This window comes from Takifugu flavidus, chromosome 13 (genome assembly GCF_003711565.1).
Source record: "Takifugu flavidus isolate HTHZ2018 chromosome 13, ASM371156v2, whole genome shotgun sequence".
NCBI classification, from domain to species: Eukaryota; Metazoa; Chordata; class Actinopteri; order Tetraodontiformes; family Tetraodontidae; genus Takifugu; species Takifugu flavidus.
In genome coordinates, this window is record NC_079532.1 from 12,762,114 (window position 1) to 12,779,566 (window position 17,453).

Consider the following 17,453-nt stretch of genomic DNA (forward strand, 5'->3'; position numbering starts at 1 on the left):
CTTAAAGCCATGTTTTAACCATCAAATAATCCTTTGCAGTTGTGAGTTCTCACTTTAATAGCAGAATGAGTATTTTTGTAGTCAAGATGTAGCAACTACAAGGACACAAACACACACAGATTATGAGCAGTCACATAATCTGACAATTCAACTGAGCGAAAACATGTGGTTGGGTATTTTTATGTTTAGATATTTACAATGCTGAGCCTGGAATCGGTGTGGACTTTTTTATTGAAGCGCCATCTGCTTCCCCTTTATTTGTTAAATTAATTCACCGCAACCCTTTTATTCCACTTTTGATTTGCTAATTATTTTAAGTTCAAGATTTCTCTCCGCATTTTTTCATGTCACATTCCGGTTTGCCTCCACACGCCATCCTCTGTAGGAATCTCTGCTGACACAGAGCGGCACTCTTTTAATTCACGGCAGCTGACCCGTGAGCTGAACCCCTCTGACCCACCGGACACTTGTGTTTGCAAACTGTGACAAAGTATCAGATTTAGTCTTTTCTGCAGGTGCAGGCAGCATATAGAAACATGGGGTCCGGTCATGTTCCTATCATCTCACCCCTCCACCCCCCCACTCCATCCGTTCACTTTGTATTGTGCCCACATCCAATGACACATATAGGCATGTCAGCACATGTTCTCAGACACACGCTCTCATCAAACATTCCAGGGAAAAGTAATGAGTGAAACCCTCAGTGGTTCTCAAGAAAAGTCAGCCTTTGTCATTGAAGGACAAATTAAATTAAACTTCTTTTTTTTTTAGTTTCTCCAAGGCACTGAATTACGCATGCACAGACATCTTAATTAGCTAAATGAGTCATTCATTTTAGCTGTTATTAAGATAAAGTTAATGAAGGTAAGCCTAATTAAGATGTGATGAATTGGCGTGTCTGTGGCGCCCATTAAGACCACATCTTCTGTTGCTGTTATCACACTTATCTGCTTTTATTGCAGACTGCAGCCTAGAAGACAGATATTACAGTCGTGTTGGTTCGCCTGGGGGACGTCAGCTAGGTCTCAGAGTGAAGCTGCTGTTTTTTGTTTTTTTTTAGCTTACTATAGCATTTTCATAGATGTCAAGCAATGTCTCACAGAACAGTGAGGAAAACTGTATTGAATAAGCTAGAAGCTAAAAAAAGGAAAGAAAAAAGAGATGTAGAGCCCCTGAAACCACTCCAGAGCATTTGATTCCTGAGAGGGAAAAGTGAAAATCCAAAAAAGCCAGAAACCCCTCCAAAAACACAATAAAATCCACGCTCTATATTCTCATATGTGCAGTGTTTCAGCAGCTGTACTTTCAAGATAATAATGACAATAAGGCAGATTTGGTCTAACAGTGATGCTTTGAGGCGACGTTTCCCAACTGGACAGCAAGATGTAGAATGTTGTGGCATGATTGGAGTTGGCAGGTTGGGGACCATCGCCTGTGTGATCACGGGCAGCAGAAGAGCCTCTAAAAGTGGAGGTCAAGGGACGGGGATGAAAAATAGAATGAGGATGAAAATAGAACCGCGCACGCCTGCTTTGCTATGTTCCTTTTGTTTGTATTCGGTTAGCATTAGCAGAGTGTTAGGGCTCGCCTTTGTGTCCATTAACATTATTTAGACTGATGAGAAGGATCCATCTTCCACATGCAAACATTTGCAAATAATGCAGCAACATTTTATAATTTGGCTGAACCTCTTTCGTGGATGATAATCTGGACATATTTTACTAGAATAAAGAATGTTATGGTCCCTTCCTCTTTTATTCGGTTTTTCTTTATTTGCTTGCCTTATTTAAACAGGTTACAGTCTATTAAAAAAGGAATCTCAGCACTGACAGCCCTTCTCACAAACCTAGCAGTTATCACTCCATTAGCAAAGAGAGCCATACCATAATAACCCTTCCTTGGTGCAGGTTGTAGAGGTTCCTAATTTCATAGTCTAAAGTTACATGAATCCCTGTTTTTTGCTCACAAGTGTAACAAAAGACACTTAGTTGTCCTAAAGATTTGTTTTTAAGGAGACATGAAATTGGATCTGTCTAAGACACGATTGTGTTGAACATTAACGCCACTGCGTGGAGACTGGGAACTTAAATGCTACTTGCCAGAGAAATATTTACAAGCATAGGGCTTAAAATCTTGTTAAAATTATATAGCTGCACCTGAAAGCGTGTAAAAAACATGCCTGTGGATGAACTGCTGGACTTTTCTTGTCCTCTGTGACGTCCACCTCGTCATCATTAGCAACAACCAGTCACACACACCCATGCTCCTCAGACAGTTTTTGGAGCTTTTGGGGGGGTTATTTTAATCAAGGACGCTTCAACAGAATAAGACTGCAAGGGTCTGGTACTGAACCAACATCCTCCGCATACCTGGAGCTGCCACTCGACCGCTTGAACCACAGCTGGCCTGGAAGAAAAAAAAAAAGTTAATGTGCTATGGTCAATTTCCAGTCAACACCTGGGCTGACGGACCAGGATGCAGAACAGGTTGTGTCACATTTCTCCTCCATGTCCAGCAATAAGCTAGAATTGGGTGCAATTTCCTCCCGAGTAATTAGTGCAGAATTGGCGCTGTTTTATCAGCCTCCCTCGGGGGGCCTCAGCAAAATGGGCTTTCAGCTGAAACAGAAGTATTCTGGAAGTTGTCTGGATTTGTACGGACAGGTTAAAAAAAGCAGGGACAGGGCGGTATGAAGCAGAGAGGAAGGGCTGGTTTATAGAGGGTTCTGTGGGCTAAGCCATGCCTCATTTCTTTGGTCTCATTGCTGTCAATGGCAGCCAATAACAGAGAAAGATGATTCTCAGGTTTGACCTTATGCCAGCGATGACCCCTGTGCTCATTGATCTCAGAGGTGATGGATGTTCACCTGAAGATTTTATGTTGTGTGATCCATTTTATCCTCCTTCTTCCTCTCACCCCTGTGTGGCCCTAGGTGCTTTACACCGGCCAGACTGTTGGAGACAAAACTGTCCAAGGCTGAATGGGAGTTATTGGGTTTATGTCAAAGTCAAGGTTCTGTCTGAACCTGTAAATCACAGCGGAAGGATGGAGGCTCATGGATCTCTTCTGTTTGACCTCAGCTTAACACCAGAAGCCCTATTAAAAGAGATGCCCCCCGATCAATCGATCAGGCCTTCCTTCCCCCAGAACCCCCTTCTGCTATCGACAAGGTCAGTTAATCCATTGTTAAATGTCAGAAGACACAGTGTTTATGTGCTCAACTCGCAGTGCTGATGTGCACAATCAGGGGTCAGCCGTGACACGTAATGTCATTAAAATGCACAAAGGGCCATGACAAGGGCATGCACATCGTTTGGTTTTTTTTAAAGAACACAGTTTTGACACTGTACACCTTTTTGTTAAAAAAAAAAAGTTGTAAAGCACATTTATTTGACAAATCTTTAACAAATTAGACACAATGCCCTCAACAATAGACTCCAGACAACTGGCCCTGTGAAGATTAGGTACATGTCTCTGTTTTGGGCTGAACCTTTGAGGCCAGATGGGTAAAAACTCCTTAAAAGGACCGACCTATGATAATCAGCTGATACAATGGGGCTGGAAGGGTTATCAAGGGTCATCGGGGCAGTCATGACCACCTCATGATAAGATAGCCATTTACAGGAGACAAATATCTATCCATCCATCATCTTACACTTCTCTCTTAATGGGGTTGTAGTGGGTGCTGAATCTCAGATGCCTCTGGGCCTCAGGTGGGGTATATCCTGCACAAGTCAGGATATCAAGTCAGTTTTTTAATCAACAGGATACATCTTTTTTCAACCATTCAAGCATTGAAAGTGGAGAGACTGGGATACAGCATCCATGTCAATTTCAAATCCCCAAAAACAGAAACAAAAAATCAATCAGTTTTAAAGCTAAACGTGCTTCAAAGATTCCATTTATGTCAAAGCCATGTCTTTGTAAAATAAATCCATAAAAACACTCTTTGCACTATTTCATGTATCTGTCAGTCCATAACTGAGGGTAACAGTGTTCAGCCAACTTTTATCGTCTGCTTTTTGCAGAGCTAACCTGAGAGAAAATGATGATTCTTACCGTTATTACAAGCCTCTGTGTCATTTGGCAGAGATGCGTAAGCAGACACGGTCGTCTCAGTCTCGGGGAAACAGGAATAGCCGGTCTAGCCCTTTTCAACTTCGCCATAACAGTCACTCCTATGTTCATGCTAGCTGCTTCGCCACTAGCACTGCCCGCACCACGTGGAAAAAAAACGGTTTGACTCAGTCACATGTTGGGTTAGAGGACGTTATTGTTATGTCTACTTCCACATGTATACTGTTGCATGCTGGTTTGTGGCTTAATGCTTTATGTCTGTTTTTTGGCTAGCGGAGAAAAGAAACCTTGCAGTCCTCCACAAGTGTGGTGGCAGAACCTTGACTGTTTCCAGACTTGTTGAATAAAATCTGCGTTTGATAGTGCCACAGCACACCGTGCATCTGTGGAAACGCTCCCTTAATGGTAATTTGAATGGTCTGATGCATCAGGTGACTCGAGGCTGACGCGGCTGTGTGTGAGCATGTGAGTGCTGTGACATCGCTGATGTGATTTCTGCTGCATAAAGTGATCTTTTCTAGTTTAAAAATCACTCTTCCTAACAGCGTCAGTGAGCTTTTGGTCACGTCTGACCTCGACGATTTACCTCTTGATTCCCGTCATTGTCTTTGTAAAACCGTGAAGTAATCTTGCACAACGTTCTGGATTTCTTTGGTTCGCCTCTGTTTTACAGCAGCAGAAAATAAAAAAAAAAAAAAAAGTTTTCTTTAAGCTACAGTGGTGATTCCTTCCCAGAAATGACGTTGTCTTGTCAAGAAAGCATTTCAGTTGCAAGAACTTTAATTTTACAGGGCCCAACCTCCTCCAAAGGGCCATTTAAAGGAATTTTTGCAGGACCTGACGGAGTCTCTGCTCCAGTGTAGGTACTTTTATCAGAAAGGAAAACCACCCTGGTTTACTAAGTGTTAATTGGGCGAAACCACCATCAGAACCCACCAAATCAAGCTTCCACAAGTTCTTCTTCAAGAAACCTTCTGCTCTCCTTCATAGCATCCACCACAATGCCCATGAACACACGAACCAGAAGTTCGGCAACTGCTTTGGCTCCGTCCTCATTGTATTTGTTGCCATTATTTTGGTGATTATTTTGTTTCTTTGCCATTATTTTGGCAGCTCGTCTGGGTGATATCATGGTCAGAACTGTTTTCGATTGAGCGGAGATCAAAACTCATGAGAGGCACGGCTCCTGTAAAGTTCCTGCCCCCTGTATTTACCAGGAACTCCCGGAGTGGAAAAGGACCTCCCTGAGAGGAAGAGCTTTCACAGTCTTACTTGAGTTTAATAAAGGTCTTTTAGAGTCCAACAGAGCCAGAACACTTCTTAAGAAGAAACAACCTGGAGTCAACAGATTGATATCTACAGCTAAAATGTTGACTCTAACTCAAATAAAACAATTGCATAAGAAAAAAGTACTTTAAATCCTTCTATTTCAGATTTCATCGAAAGGAAAACAAATCTTAGCTCCTTTTGAACGTTAAATTGTGCAGCGTTCTTGCACCTCAGCAACACATATATACAGTATGCATAAGCCCACACATAAAGCCCGTCTACTGATATTTTACATGTCTGCTGGAGAAAATCCCTGCAAATGTCGTCATCCACCTCCAGGCCGCTGTGCTGATCACATGTTTCATCCTCCCAGATGGAAAGCAGGCATGATGTATCACATTATAATAACACTGTGTTTTGGAAGAGTTACAAAAGTCTGATTGTGTTTCCCCCGGACTATCTCTGATGACGCGGTGCCGCATCATACTGAATTCATGAGGCCAAGAGAATCGTTCGGAAGCAGCGGAGCCAAATCCTTTTCCGTCACGCAGCAGCCATCGTCCTCTGCTTCGTGCAGGTTGGCAGAGTTGGAGGAAGGTTGTGTGTTGTTGTAGTTCCCTGCGGAGGTGAGAAGCAGGTAGCCCAAGGCTGAAATATTGATGGATGATGATAAATTCATGTGAAAGACTGAAGCTCATCCAAACAGTCCTCCAATCTGACACAACTGTGGCAAATGGGGACAAATTAAAATTCACTGTGACATGAGAGTGGACAGTATTTAGTCAGGAATCTGGAGGCTTTGTGTTCCATCACATCAAAGCAGAGTTGAAACTGGCTCAAACGGGCCGCCGGTTGTGCCACGCTGGACTACGGGCGTGGCCGCTTCTGTCGTGAAGATGATGCACTGTTCTTGGTCATTTATTCATAACTCTGAGGTTTCTGCTGTATGTTTCATCAATTTTTCACGACAGAGGAGTAAATCACCAACAGCATCCAGTTTCCCCAGTCATGAACGGTTGAACATGCTCGTCTATTTGTGCCGTCGTCCCGAGAGGCCGCTCACACAGAGGAGCGGGAGTGACAGCGGCTGACGAGCCCCAACAGGATAAACGTGGTTTACAGCATCAGCAGCTCTGGCTGGTCTGGAACTTCCTGAACGTCTTTTCGAGAAGTTTTTGAGAAGCTGCTTTAAGCATGGGGCATACTCGTTTCTGTGTTTTTTATTCTGAGCCGGGGGCTTGACACAGCTGGCTTCCATCACTCTATACGTACGGGTGCGTGCATGTTACGCCTGCGATCACCACAATTCCAACGCATCAATCATCTCATGTTGAGTAACCTAATATCCAGGAGTGTAAAATGACCAGCTTACACCTCGAATATGTTCTATGTTTTAAAAACAGAAGTCAGCAAAATATCAAGGTGATTTAGGTTAACTTTATTTGCTTATGTCATTGTGTCATTACCTATTGAAGGAAAAATAATCTAATCCGATTTGCTGAAGTGGAATTATTGAGTATTTTAACCTGCATTATTCATCTGAATTATTTTGAATTGCATTTTTCTTCTTATATCGCAGCTTTCAGATGTCCATTGTTCCATGGGTGCTAACTTTAACTGCAGCTGGGGGGGGGGGGGCGGCATGGAATTGTAAAGGGATGGTGGGTATGAAGTGTGCTGTGCTGCTTTATTTAGGTGGTTGTACTCCCAGGTTTGTGAAGAGAAAGGTGGGGGTCAGAGCTGATGAAAAATGAAAGGAAGGAGAGAAAAATGCCAGAGAGTGTTTTTTCCCCATGTAGTGTGTGGGTGTGGAGGGCTGGAGAAGACAAGGCAGCGGATGGGGGTTAAAGTTTGGTGTGGGGTGGGGGGTGGGGTGTAAACCAGCTCGTGTGCTGAGAGATCTGAGGGTTTGTGATGGCTCCAGCTTTGAAAGGCTATCAACAGATCTTCACTGCTGTTCCCACTCCAAAGCCCACATCAGCGGCATCCCCAAACATACATGGTTCCCCCCCAGCAGCACCACCACCTTTGCTGTTTTTGCATATTTTTGACCAGAGGCACGCAGAATCATGCTTGAAGCTAAACTAGAGCGGTTAGCTGAACTGGTCATTTGTAGAGATATAAAAAATAAAATCCTCTCTACAGTTATTAGCATACTAAATGCTAAAAGGAGGAGCGGGGAACAGAACTCTCATGAGGGCTAAATACGCTTCAAACATCCGCTCCGTCTGACCTCAGATTGTGTTACGTGATTTTTATCATGAGTAATGAACCACTGCCTCAACACTAACATTCCCACAATGCAAACCAAATTACATCCGTTTCTGTTCAGAATCTAACCTGTTTGCCAACAACGTTCCTGGTAAGGTTCCGCCCGGACCCTCCAAGTACCAGCTGTCATTTGCATAGCCGAGAGGCCCGTCCTCTCATTACCGGATTAATTCAGCTCTCCTCCCACTGTCTGATGGCTCTTTATCCAGATGGATAGAGCCTGTTTGCGACCACAACCACCGTAGCCACTAGAGTCATTGTCATTCAGCACCAGCACAAATCCGCTCTCCGAGGTTTTGCTGCTTAGAGAGAGATTGACGCCTCATTTGGGATGGTTTAAGACAAAATACAGAGAACTTCCTCTTCCACAATGGCTGAGCAGCTAATGAATTCACAGTCAATCTGTATTAAGTGGCTGTTTAAAAGTTAATCTTCTTGTAAGGTTTTATTTCATGCCTTTTTTTCGCCATAAGGTGCCTAAATTCTAGGATGATGCTGTCGGTCATGGACATTTGCGTTTAAATGTCAGTGTAATGGGCAACCTGAATGTTCCATATGTCAACTTGGCATCTGTGTTTCGGACAGCATCTTTTGTTATTTTGGTTCCTAATGAGATTTGTCACACTTTGGTCCATATGACAGTCTATTAAACCAGAAAATGACATTAGTTCCATCCTCAGAAACTTCTGCATTTTTAGCCATGTGACTGTTGAAAGTCAAACGGCATCACGAAACAGATGGTCCTGACAAGATGAATTCATGCGTTGGCCGGATGAGTGTTCCATGATTAAAATGAGCTGCATCACTGCAGCACTTCCCTCATCGTAGACACGGAAACAGGCAGGTTGATGTGTGAATAAATATTTTAATATTATTAAGGGTTTTTTGCCATATGAGACTTGAGCTGTGGAAATCACTCCATGTGTGACATTAATCCAGATGCAACTAATCTTCCAAAATGATATTTCTGGGTTTTTTGGGGCGAAAACTCGTAGCTTTAAATTTCTATGAAGGATTTCTTGTGAAAGTTGTGGTGATGATGAATTTGAAAATGGGAAATCGCTGTGATTATCTGGTAAAGTCGCTAATGGACAGATGTGTCAGTCGGTCAGAGCTGCTCCTTTTCTGTCTTCATGCCTTTCTTTGTGAGTTGTGACAGCTCTTTTTCGGCGTGCACTGTTCTCCACTGTATCCTCCCTTTGTGTTTTCCTAACCTTCTCTTTGCTTTCGCTGTTTTCTCCTCAGCTTTCTATGCTCATTCTCACCCTGTCTTCCACCTAGACCCCCCCACCCACCCACACCCCCACCCCCCGTCTCTCTCTCTCTCGCTCCGACTCCGCTGTCTGCCTCAGCTGTTCTCAGTTGCGCCGTGTGCCTTGTGCTGCAGGGACAGGACAGAGCTGTGCTGACTGGGACTAGTCCAGAACAGTGTGAGACTGAGGGAGGAAGACACAGGAACTGAGTGAAAGAGGGAGAGCGGGTAAGATTTGTGCTTACCCGAGCAGATTGGATAGCTGAGAACAACTGGACCTTTTTCTTTCCTCTGTAGCTGAGGGGAGAGACTCAGCGTGACGGTGGATGGCTGCTCGGACAGAGCTGCACGCTGGTAAGATACAAGGACAGAAAACTCTGTTCGCAATTAGCAGATACTCCACACAGTGTTCACCTTTTTTTCACTCTGCCTTCTGCCTCGATTAAGTTCCGAGGCTCACTCTTGCAGTGGCGTTGACCCATGACCCCTAACTGTGCTTTGCAGGTTGTGTCTCCTCTGGAGGTGGAATCTAATTTTGGCTTTTGACCCCAGGAACGGGAAAGGGGTTATTTGATTTGGTAGGGGGGGCGAGACCGGCGAAGAACCCACTCTGAATCATCCACCAGCCTCTGCTCATAACTGCTGAATGTAAGGAAACAGTTCTGCTATCAGAATTTGCTCCCTGACAACGTAGCTGCCCACCCTGGAGGCTTGTATTTAAAGGACGTCTCTGACCTCTACTGCCCGAGGACCATGGGCTCTTTCTGGGGAAGAGTTACGCTGCTCTGTGTGGCGGTCCTCCTTAAGACAGAATGCAGGGGAGCTCAGGAAACCAAGAACAACATCCCTCGGCTAAAACTATCTTTTAAAGGTGAGTTTTTTTGCCGTTGAAATGTGTGACACCCACCCTCTAAAAGATTAATCCACCTTTTACTTCACAGTATCGTCTGTGACGTGGATCTAAGGCGCTCGGTAGCATTTGTACCCCAAGTCAGAATTAATGTACATCAAAAAGGGTATTGTTGGAAAATAGGTGGCTATAAAAGTTATAATTTTGACTATGTAAACACATAATATCTTATAATACTGCTATGAACCTATAATTCTTCCACAAAGTAATGAAAAAAAACCTTGGCTCATTGTTGTAAATCTTCATCTCCATGTTTGTTTCCCTGATCAATCAGGCTTAAGCAAGATCCAACTGCTTAGTGTTGGCACGGAGCCCCTGTGGCTTTTTAATGGCAAGAATAAACCTGAAAATGATTAATAATAATAATTCCTGGAGCCGTCCAGCCAAGAACAACAAACAGCGGTTAAAAGATATTTCGAAAAGTTAATACTCTTGTCCAAAGCGAGGCGCTCTGCTGGCCCGTCCTCTCCCATCTCCCTGTTCCTTTTTGATCACCTGCTGACAGACTTACAGTGAAGTGTCAGACTCCCCTGCGATAATTCATCCCCCCGTCCGTTTATACTTTTCACCGGATGTCATTTTTCTGCTTCCTTTCTCTGCTCCCCTGCATGGTAATCGAGCCACGAATGAGCGGTGCAGGTCTGCTCCAGCAGATGGCTTCCCCAAAGTGAGATCTTTCTCTCTCCTGGCTTGGAGATCCATAATTATACATGCACAAGCATGCAAATGTGCACGCGCAGCAAAGGCCGGAGCGGGCGGCCATCTGTTGACAGCTAATGATACCTGTGAGCATCAGGCTTTTAAGACAACATGCTGTCTGTTTGGTTTAACACACCCATGCTGTGATATCTCTTTTAGGCCTTCAGGTAGCAGCTGGGGCGGCTTATCGGCCTGCCCTCCCCATATTCAACATTCCCATCAGATCTCATTTGCATTTATGGGCAGAGAAATACATTTGGCAGCGTCTCTGATGACGCAGGTGTCGGTTGATGTGCGTGTGTGTGTGTGTGTGGGTGGGGGGGGGATACTATTCATAAAACACTGAAGAATTAGCTCAAATATTACCTGCTGTAGGTCCCATTAGGCAAGCGACAAGGGATTATTGCATTATGAATCATTTATACGATCTTATAAATTATGTATTACCGTTGTGATATGGCAGACTTGGGCTTGGAGAGCAGAGGAAACCAGAATACTCATTCTAATGAATTACCTGAGAGCTAAATCCTGAAGAGGGACCCTCTGATCCAGGTTCCACAGAGGTGTGAGGTAAAGGAACTCTGACCCCTGCAGGTCGCTCGGAAAATTGAAGAGTGTCTAACGATGACTGTGTCCGTGACGGCGCAGGAAGCCTCATTCCTCCACACATTCTTGAATCTCCTGAAACCAGTGGTTCACCACAGCATGGAGCCAAACACACACACAAATGCTCTCTCGCTGTCACACGCACACGCAGCTTCCCAGGGGACCCCAGCAGATCTTTGAAAGTGAGGGCTGAGGCTAAAAGGTCAGTGGGGTAGGGACAAACACGACAGCGGTACCCCACGGCTACCTAAACACCAGATAAGGCCCAACTGTATCAACAATCAAAAAGCTGGCTGTTGATGAAGTAAATTGAGTTTACAGAGCAGAACTACACGCTAAATAGAGTCCCTCTGCACGGGCTCTCCTGGGATAAATGAATAATCGATTCACACCACCAGGGTAAATGGATCCTCCCAGGAGTTAATACCCATATGGTTTGCACATTTCAGAGCTCACAAAAAGTGCAGCACATGTTGTTAAGTGTCCAGGGAAAGGTGCAGTCGAGCAGTTGCTTAAGTTTTATAGGATATGGGTGTAATTCCAAATGCACTTCTTTTCAATGTGTCCGCCCTTTTCCCCATCAGAGCCAAACACACACATGGTCACACACATTCAGCAGGGCAACATAAGAGATTACATCCTGTAAACTTTCAATTAAAATGTCGGCTACCTGGGACTTTCTTAGGTTCTGGAGGGGCTCTTCTCTTCTCACTGGAGGCATTTTTTAGTCGGGGATTTCTTTGTTTTCCATCCCAGAACATTGGAGCCATTTGACGTTCTTTCAAGAATGAATTTACTTGTCCAATAAACATGCGATCTTACATAATCCCAAGGGCTCGTGGCTGTTTGAATGATGATCAGGCCTAATGTCATAAAGATGTGCACTGTTGTTCAGTTAAATAACGCAACACTAAAGGCAACTTAAGCTCTAATCAATACAAATACACACTGCAGACTGCAGTTTCTCCTTTGATGAGTATTAACTGAATATTTCCCTTGTTCTTCATGCTTACAGAAGTCTCTATGAGACTTTTGTATATTAAACCGGAACAGTTATCGGTTTGGTTTTGTCATTGTGTGATTAGTCATTAAGAGCTGACCATCGCTGTAACTACAGCACCGGCTCAATTTTTGACCTTTCCATGTACAGCGTCCACACGTGGGTGATTGTTCAGATGTGTTTATGCATCTCCTCAGAAGCACTTAGAAAACGCTCCTAGTGCCCTCCAGAAGAGAAAGAGAAAAAGGCGGAGAGAATGTAGGCTAAAAGAGTTTATTTTTACCAGTCTCACATGGGACTGTTGATTCTTTTTCATCCATTCCATCTGCCCCCTCATCTCTCTCACTCTGTATCTTCCACCCTCACCTTTCATTTCCCGTCTCTCCGTCTGTCTTTCACTCGCAAATTCATTGCTTGGAAAAGCCAAAGGATAGAAAGGAGCGGTTTGTTTATGTTCAAGCGAATCAAACCGAGAGAAGGAAATGACACCGAGGAGAAAGTCGGCAAAACAAAGCAGCTGGTAAAAATGTTTGGTTGCAGAGTTCCTGCATGTCTAGACTAAAAAGCCAGACAGAACCTTAAAAATTACGGCAGGGCAGCAGCTGACACCTGTTTTGTGCCCCACATACGTGTGCACCTGTGAGGAAGCATGTCTTTCCGTCTCTCTTCCGTCTCGCATCTCTTTAAACAGTTTCACGGTAGACGCTGCAGTGCGGCTTTTTAGAGGATGCTCATAATTGCCTCGGTGCCACGCCCCCTTTCTGATTATAGTTGCTGCATTTGAATCACTGCCAATCCAGATTGTTACCACCCATCAAAATTAATATAGGTATCGATATCAGATCTAGACTACGGATCTTCCAATAGAGAACCAGTCTCTAGGGTGAGTAGTTCTTAATAACTTGGCAGGAGACTCTTTTGAATGGTCTGTTGCCATGGCGTTTATGGGTGGTGGGTGTATGTTGTGATGCTCCATCCTGTTCAAGAGGGATCTAGTTTGAAGTGCAATTATGATGTGCGGTTTCCATGTAGGGTATCTCCACATGAGGCGGTTGACAAAGCCAGGGTTTGATTCTGTGGCTAATTACTTATTTCCTTTCCATAAACAGACTCTACAGGCAGACAGATCCTCATTTTTTTGTTGGCTTCTGCCTTTCCAGGTGACTCATCAGTGTGTATTTTTGCCTTCACATAAAGAACGTGCAGGGAAACGTGAGGGGTGGTTTTCTTCTCTCCAGCACAGACCTGGAGCTCTGCTGCAGGTGTGGAGGGGTCAAAGGTAGCCAGCAGCTGCTGGATGGCCTCATTATTAATCACCAATGATACAGCAGAGAACAAATCTGGGCCACAAGGGAGAAATCAAGTAAAACTCTTTGTATCTCCTATTTAATAAAATTTCATATCCGGTTCCAATCAGATTTTTGGCTGAGCTCTAAAACCTTGCTGAACTGGCCCATCTAAAGCCAGTGCCATTCATTTTGATTTAAGCACCTAAGCACTTAGGAAACCATCTAAATCTCCACGCAGACATAGATTGAATGCTGCCATCCTGAGTGTACAGTGTTTAGTGACTTGAACATGTAGCTAATCTGCCAAAACCGAAATGTTCTTCTGTTGTTGTTTTTTTCTTTTGTACTAAAATAGCCCTGTTTCCTTCATTTCAACAGGTTTGTTCTTTCACAGTCACATTGTTTACTCATTTATCTACTCTGTTTTTCCTTTTTTTACTTTGCGACGAACCTTTGTTGGCACGAAAACCACAGAAACCCTTGAACGTCTTCATAAATGCCCTTCTTGTGCAGTAGGATCAATTCAAAAACAAAAACACACAAAATTATATAATGCCAGACACTTTTGAGTCCCATAATACAACCACAAAACAAGCATTTCCATATGAAGATGAAATGGGAAACTTAACCAACTGGAAGTCTTTTGGATAGACAAATTACAGGCTCTGAAACCCTTCAGGCTTAATGGAAGATAGGTCTGCTGGCTTGACAGAAAAATCAAGACATAAATGTTCTCCGTTTCTACATATTTATGGTTTGTAATTGGTTTTGCTTTGGTTAAATTTATGATTGCGGCCCACTGAAATGAAGTGAGTTTGTGTTTTGGATTTTTATCGGTTAAAATTCTGTGGTTGTGAAGGCTCCTTGTGTCTGCATCAAATTTTTGAGCAATAAAATCTAAGTACAACATGAGTGTGAGGACGAGAGCAGAGGGATCCGTCAGAGGCACCTCCACACTGGACGGAGGGATTTTCTAAAATGAATTTTTAGTTATGTGCAATGAAAAACATTGACTGAACCATGTTGATATGATCACTTTTGAGTTTTTCCTCTCAGTTGTTAACCAGGTATAGAAGCAGCTGCTATCTGTGATGACAAATTAAACAAAATTCAGAGTTTATGAATGAGTAAAAAAGCCATTGGTACAGTACGATGCCTCTGGTCTCTTGTTTCTGCCTCTCTGCCACTCGTGTCCTCTCGGGTTCTGACACACTTCGAAGTGGGGGTGGGAGTTGGGGGGGGGGGGGGTCACCGGTTCTCATTGCTAAAACATTCATGAGCTTATTTATTGTTTACAGCCTGAAAGAGAGAGAGAGAGAGCATCTTTCCCCTGCATCCATCTGCGTGGGCGGTCTGTGGGAGGAGGGGGGAGTCATTGTGTAGTTTGACTGGTTTTATTTTTCATGTGATGCTTTTATTCAACATTTACAGGTTATTACTGCCCTCGGGCATTTCTTCACTCACTAGTTTTTGGGAAAACCCTCATAGAATGATGGAACTTTCTGGAAAGGATATCGTTCTTCTTCATTGCTCAGAGCTGTGAGCAGATGTTAGCCTACCCATTGTTTATTTACAGTGTTTAATGTCTACAACAGGAAAATGGATGTAGAAAATGGATGCTCTATACAATAATCAGAATCATAATGATATCTTAATATTTAAGGCCTTTACAGAAGTTCAAATTCCATTGGCTGACATGACTTTGGCTTGGCTTTTTCTTCCCCCTTTTAGCTGTTCCGGTTCTACCTTAAAGTACGTCCTTTGGTAGAATGAAACTGGTTCTTAGTACTGTGTGCAAACACCCTGAGGTGATGACTTCTACGACTACTCCCAAAATTTTATGGAACTGTGAAATTTGGGTGAGAAACCCGCAGCTTACTCACGGAAGGTCACAATCAAGTAAGGTAAAGTAGGGCAAGACAAGGCTGTCCGGCATGTATTCGGTAGTCGACGCATACTTCACTGGTGGTCTCTAATGAGGCAGTTTAGCTCCTACTCTGAAGTAGCCACTAAATTAGTCAACCAATAGGCCTTTTTAAAAAAGTCTTCCTAGTTCCTGCGGTGTGAACATGCCACGAAGGAGGTACTTTTGTTACAGGAACCGTGGAGTAGTTCCTTCAGTACAAAAGGGCTCATTGTCTGTTTGCAACAAGTTCCACTTTATACCGTGAAAATAAATGTTGCTTCCATGCTGGATTTGGCAGTGTGGCGCATTACCCTGCAAAATGTGGCCTGGACTCCATAGTAACTGCTCCTAATTGCTGATGTGGTTTTGAGTAATTCTCCAGTTTGGACAATAACATGTTTACAGAGTTGTTTCTGCCAGTTTTCAGTGTCAGTGTAACTTGGCTGCTCTGGTCAAGGTCATTTCCTCGCAACAGACAGATTGATCATTGGCTCCAGCCCCATTTTCATCTCAGTGGGTCCCGTTTCTGGCATTAGCTGCCCAGTCCAATTTGGCTCAGCCGTGCTTCAACTCTGGCTGTCGGTTTCCTTGCTCGGCGAATGATTTGTAGTGGTGGAAACATTCAGTAAGGAGGGGCTTTTCTAACAACACAACATTTACATCTAAACAAAAAAGTGAGGACAGAGGGGTTGGATAAAAAGGACCGCGTGGCCCGAACTGTTGTAACCCAAACACACTGTTTCATCTTTTTTAATGTGCTTAGTGAACCTTCATGAGATTCTCCAAGCTGTCATTGTATGCAGCCCATTACTGGCTGAATGGAGCCCCGAACGCGTGGTCATGGAAATGCCCGAAGGCTGGAAATGCTTTCTAGACCAGAGGATGGGTTTTTGAAATGGCTGACGGAAAGAAAATATACAAATCAGAGTTATGGATGGATTTTGCAAGAAGAAGGAAACATCATTTTCCTGCTTGCCAACCATTGCTTCCCCTTTTCTTTCTCCTGTAGAAATGCTGGAGTCTAACAACCTGGTGACGTTTGAAGGCCTGGCCAACAGCTCGTCTTACCACACCTTCCTCTTGGACGAGGAGAAAGGAAGGCTCGTGGTCGGAGCCAAAGACCACATCTTCTCTTTCAACCTTCTCAATATCAGAGATTATTCACAGGTACAAACCAAGTTCTGAGTTTTCCATCCGTCTGGGTTTTTTTTCCCCTCCATCCCCAACTCTTTCTGACCGACTTTAAGTGCGCACCTCCATCCGGAGCGCCAGTCAGGAGCTCAGGTATCTTGGGACCTTCTGTTCTGTTTCCACACAAAAGTGCCTCATGCATATTTCAGACCAGTGGCAGTTTGCACACGATCACATGCTGTGTCAGGACTGTTAGATGCTCTCTTTACACCTGGATGAATAATAGACTAAACTGAAACAAAGTGGATAACAAATCACATTGCGACCTCTTCAAACCCTTGCGTACGTGCACACGCAGGCCGCAGCTGCGCCGACTCGCATCCAAACACGGACTCAAGGCTCAGGACTTTTCCTAATAAACAGAAACTGTTTTGTCTTTATTGCAGATCCCTTGGCCGGCATCTCCCACCAGAAGAGACGAGTGCAAGTGGGCAGGGAAGGATCTGTCGGTAAGAGCTGGGCTCATTCATCTTACCAGAGCAGGGGGTGTCAGCATTTTGCCCCCCCCTTTCACTCCCACACATAGCTGGAAAATCTAATTTCTTCTTTTTCAACAAATATCTGTTCTGGCAAAACCTTTTCCTTCACTGGGATTAAAGTATGGTAAATATTGGGCATTTTATGATGAGTTAACTTTAATTTTATACCAGTATGTCGACATAAACAATCCGCTGTCTGGCCAATGCACCACCATCGGCTCCATCCTCATGTGCAGGGCAGGGCTGAGATCTCCATTTGACCTCTTCGAAGCCGGGACATTACAGTGCTTTTGTACATACACATAGAGATATATACAGGGATTATAGGCATTAGCGTCTCATTATTTAACTATACGTTCTGTCTGATTAATTAAGTAGGACCTTTAAAAAATATATAGTTTGATGTTTTAGACACAGACTATTTACCTTGTTTGACCCTTGCACGTCAAGCCACATATCGCATCTCACAGGCAGAGTGCAGTTCTAAAATACTCGGACTGCCTG

The 17,453-nt window shown here is 43.9% G+C and overlaps 2 protein-coding genes across 5 annotated transcripts in view; one reads left to right on the forward strand and one right to left on the reverse strand.

Moving 5' to 3' along the window:
* Window positions 1-1,174, reverse strand: part of fam107b (family with sequence similarity 107 member B) — a 141,727-nt gene extending 140,553 nt beyond the window's left edge. The window contains exon 1 of the mRNA XM_057051827.1: window positions 1,163-1,174. The gene's annotated coding sequence lies outside the window, so the exon portion shown is untranslated. The remainder of the gene's footprint in view (window positions 1-1,162) is intronic.
* sema3ab (sema domain, immunoglobulin domain (Ig), short basic domain, secreted, (semaphorin) 3Ab) overlaps window positions 1-17,453 on the forward strand; it is a 30,721-nt gene that overhangs the window by 2,693 nt on the left and 10,575 nt on the right. Inside the window, exons 2-6 of one of the 4 annotated variants that reach the window (XM_057051819.1) lie at window positions 9,005-9,097; window positions 9,167-9,223; window positions 9,374-9,740; window positions 16,289-16,446; window positions 16,857-16,919. In XM_057051819.1, the coding sequence (XP_056907799.1) occupies window positions 9,623-9,740; window positions 16,289-16,446; window positions 16,857-16,919 (339 nt within the window). In that variant the 5' untranslated portion in view covers window positions 9,005-9,097; window positions 9,167-9,223; window positions 9,374-9,622. Of the gene's footprint in view, window positions 1-8,960; window positions 9,224-9,373; window positions 9,741-16,288; window positions 16,447-16,856; window positions 16,920-17,453 lie in introns of those variants that run through there. The other 3 variants (XM_057051818.1, XM_057051817.1, XM_057051816.1) reach the window with 3 other exon arrangements.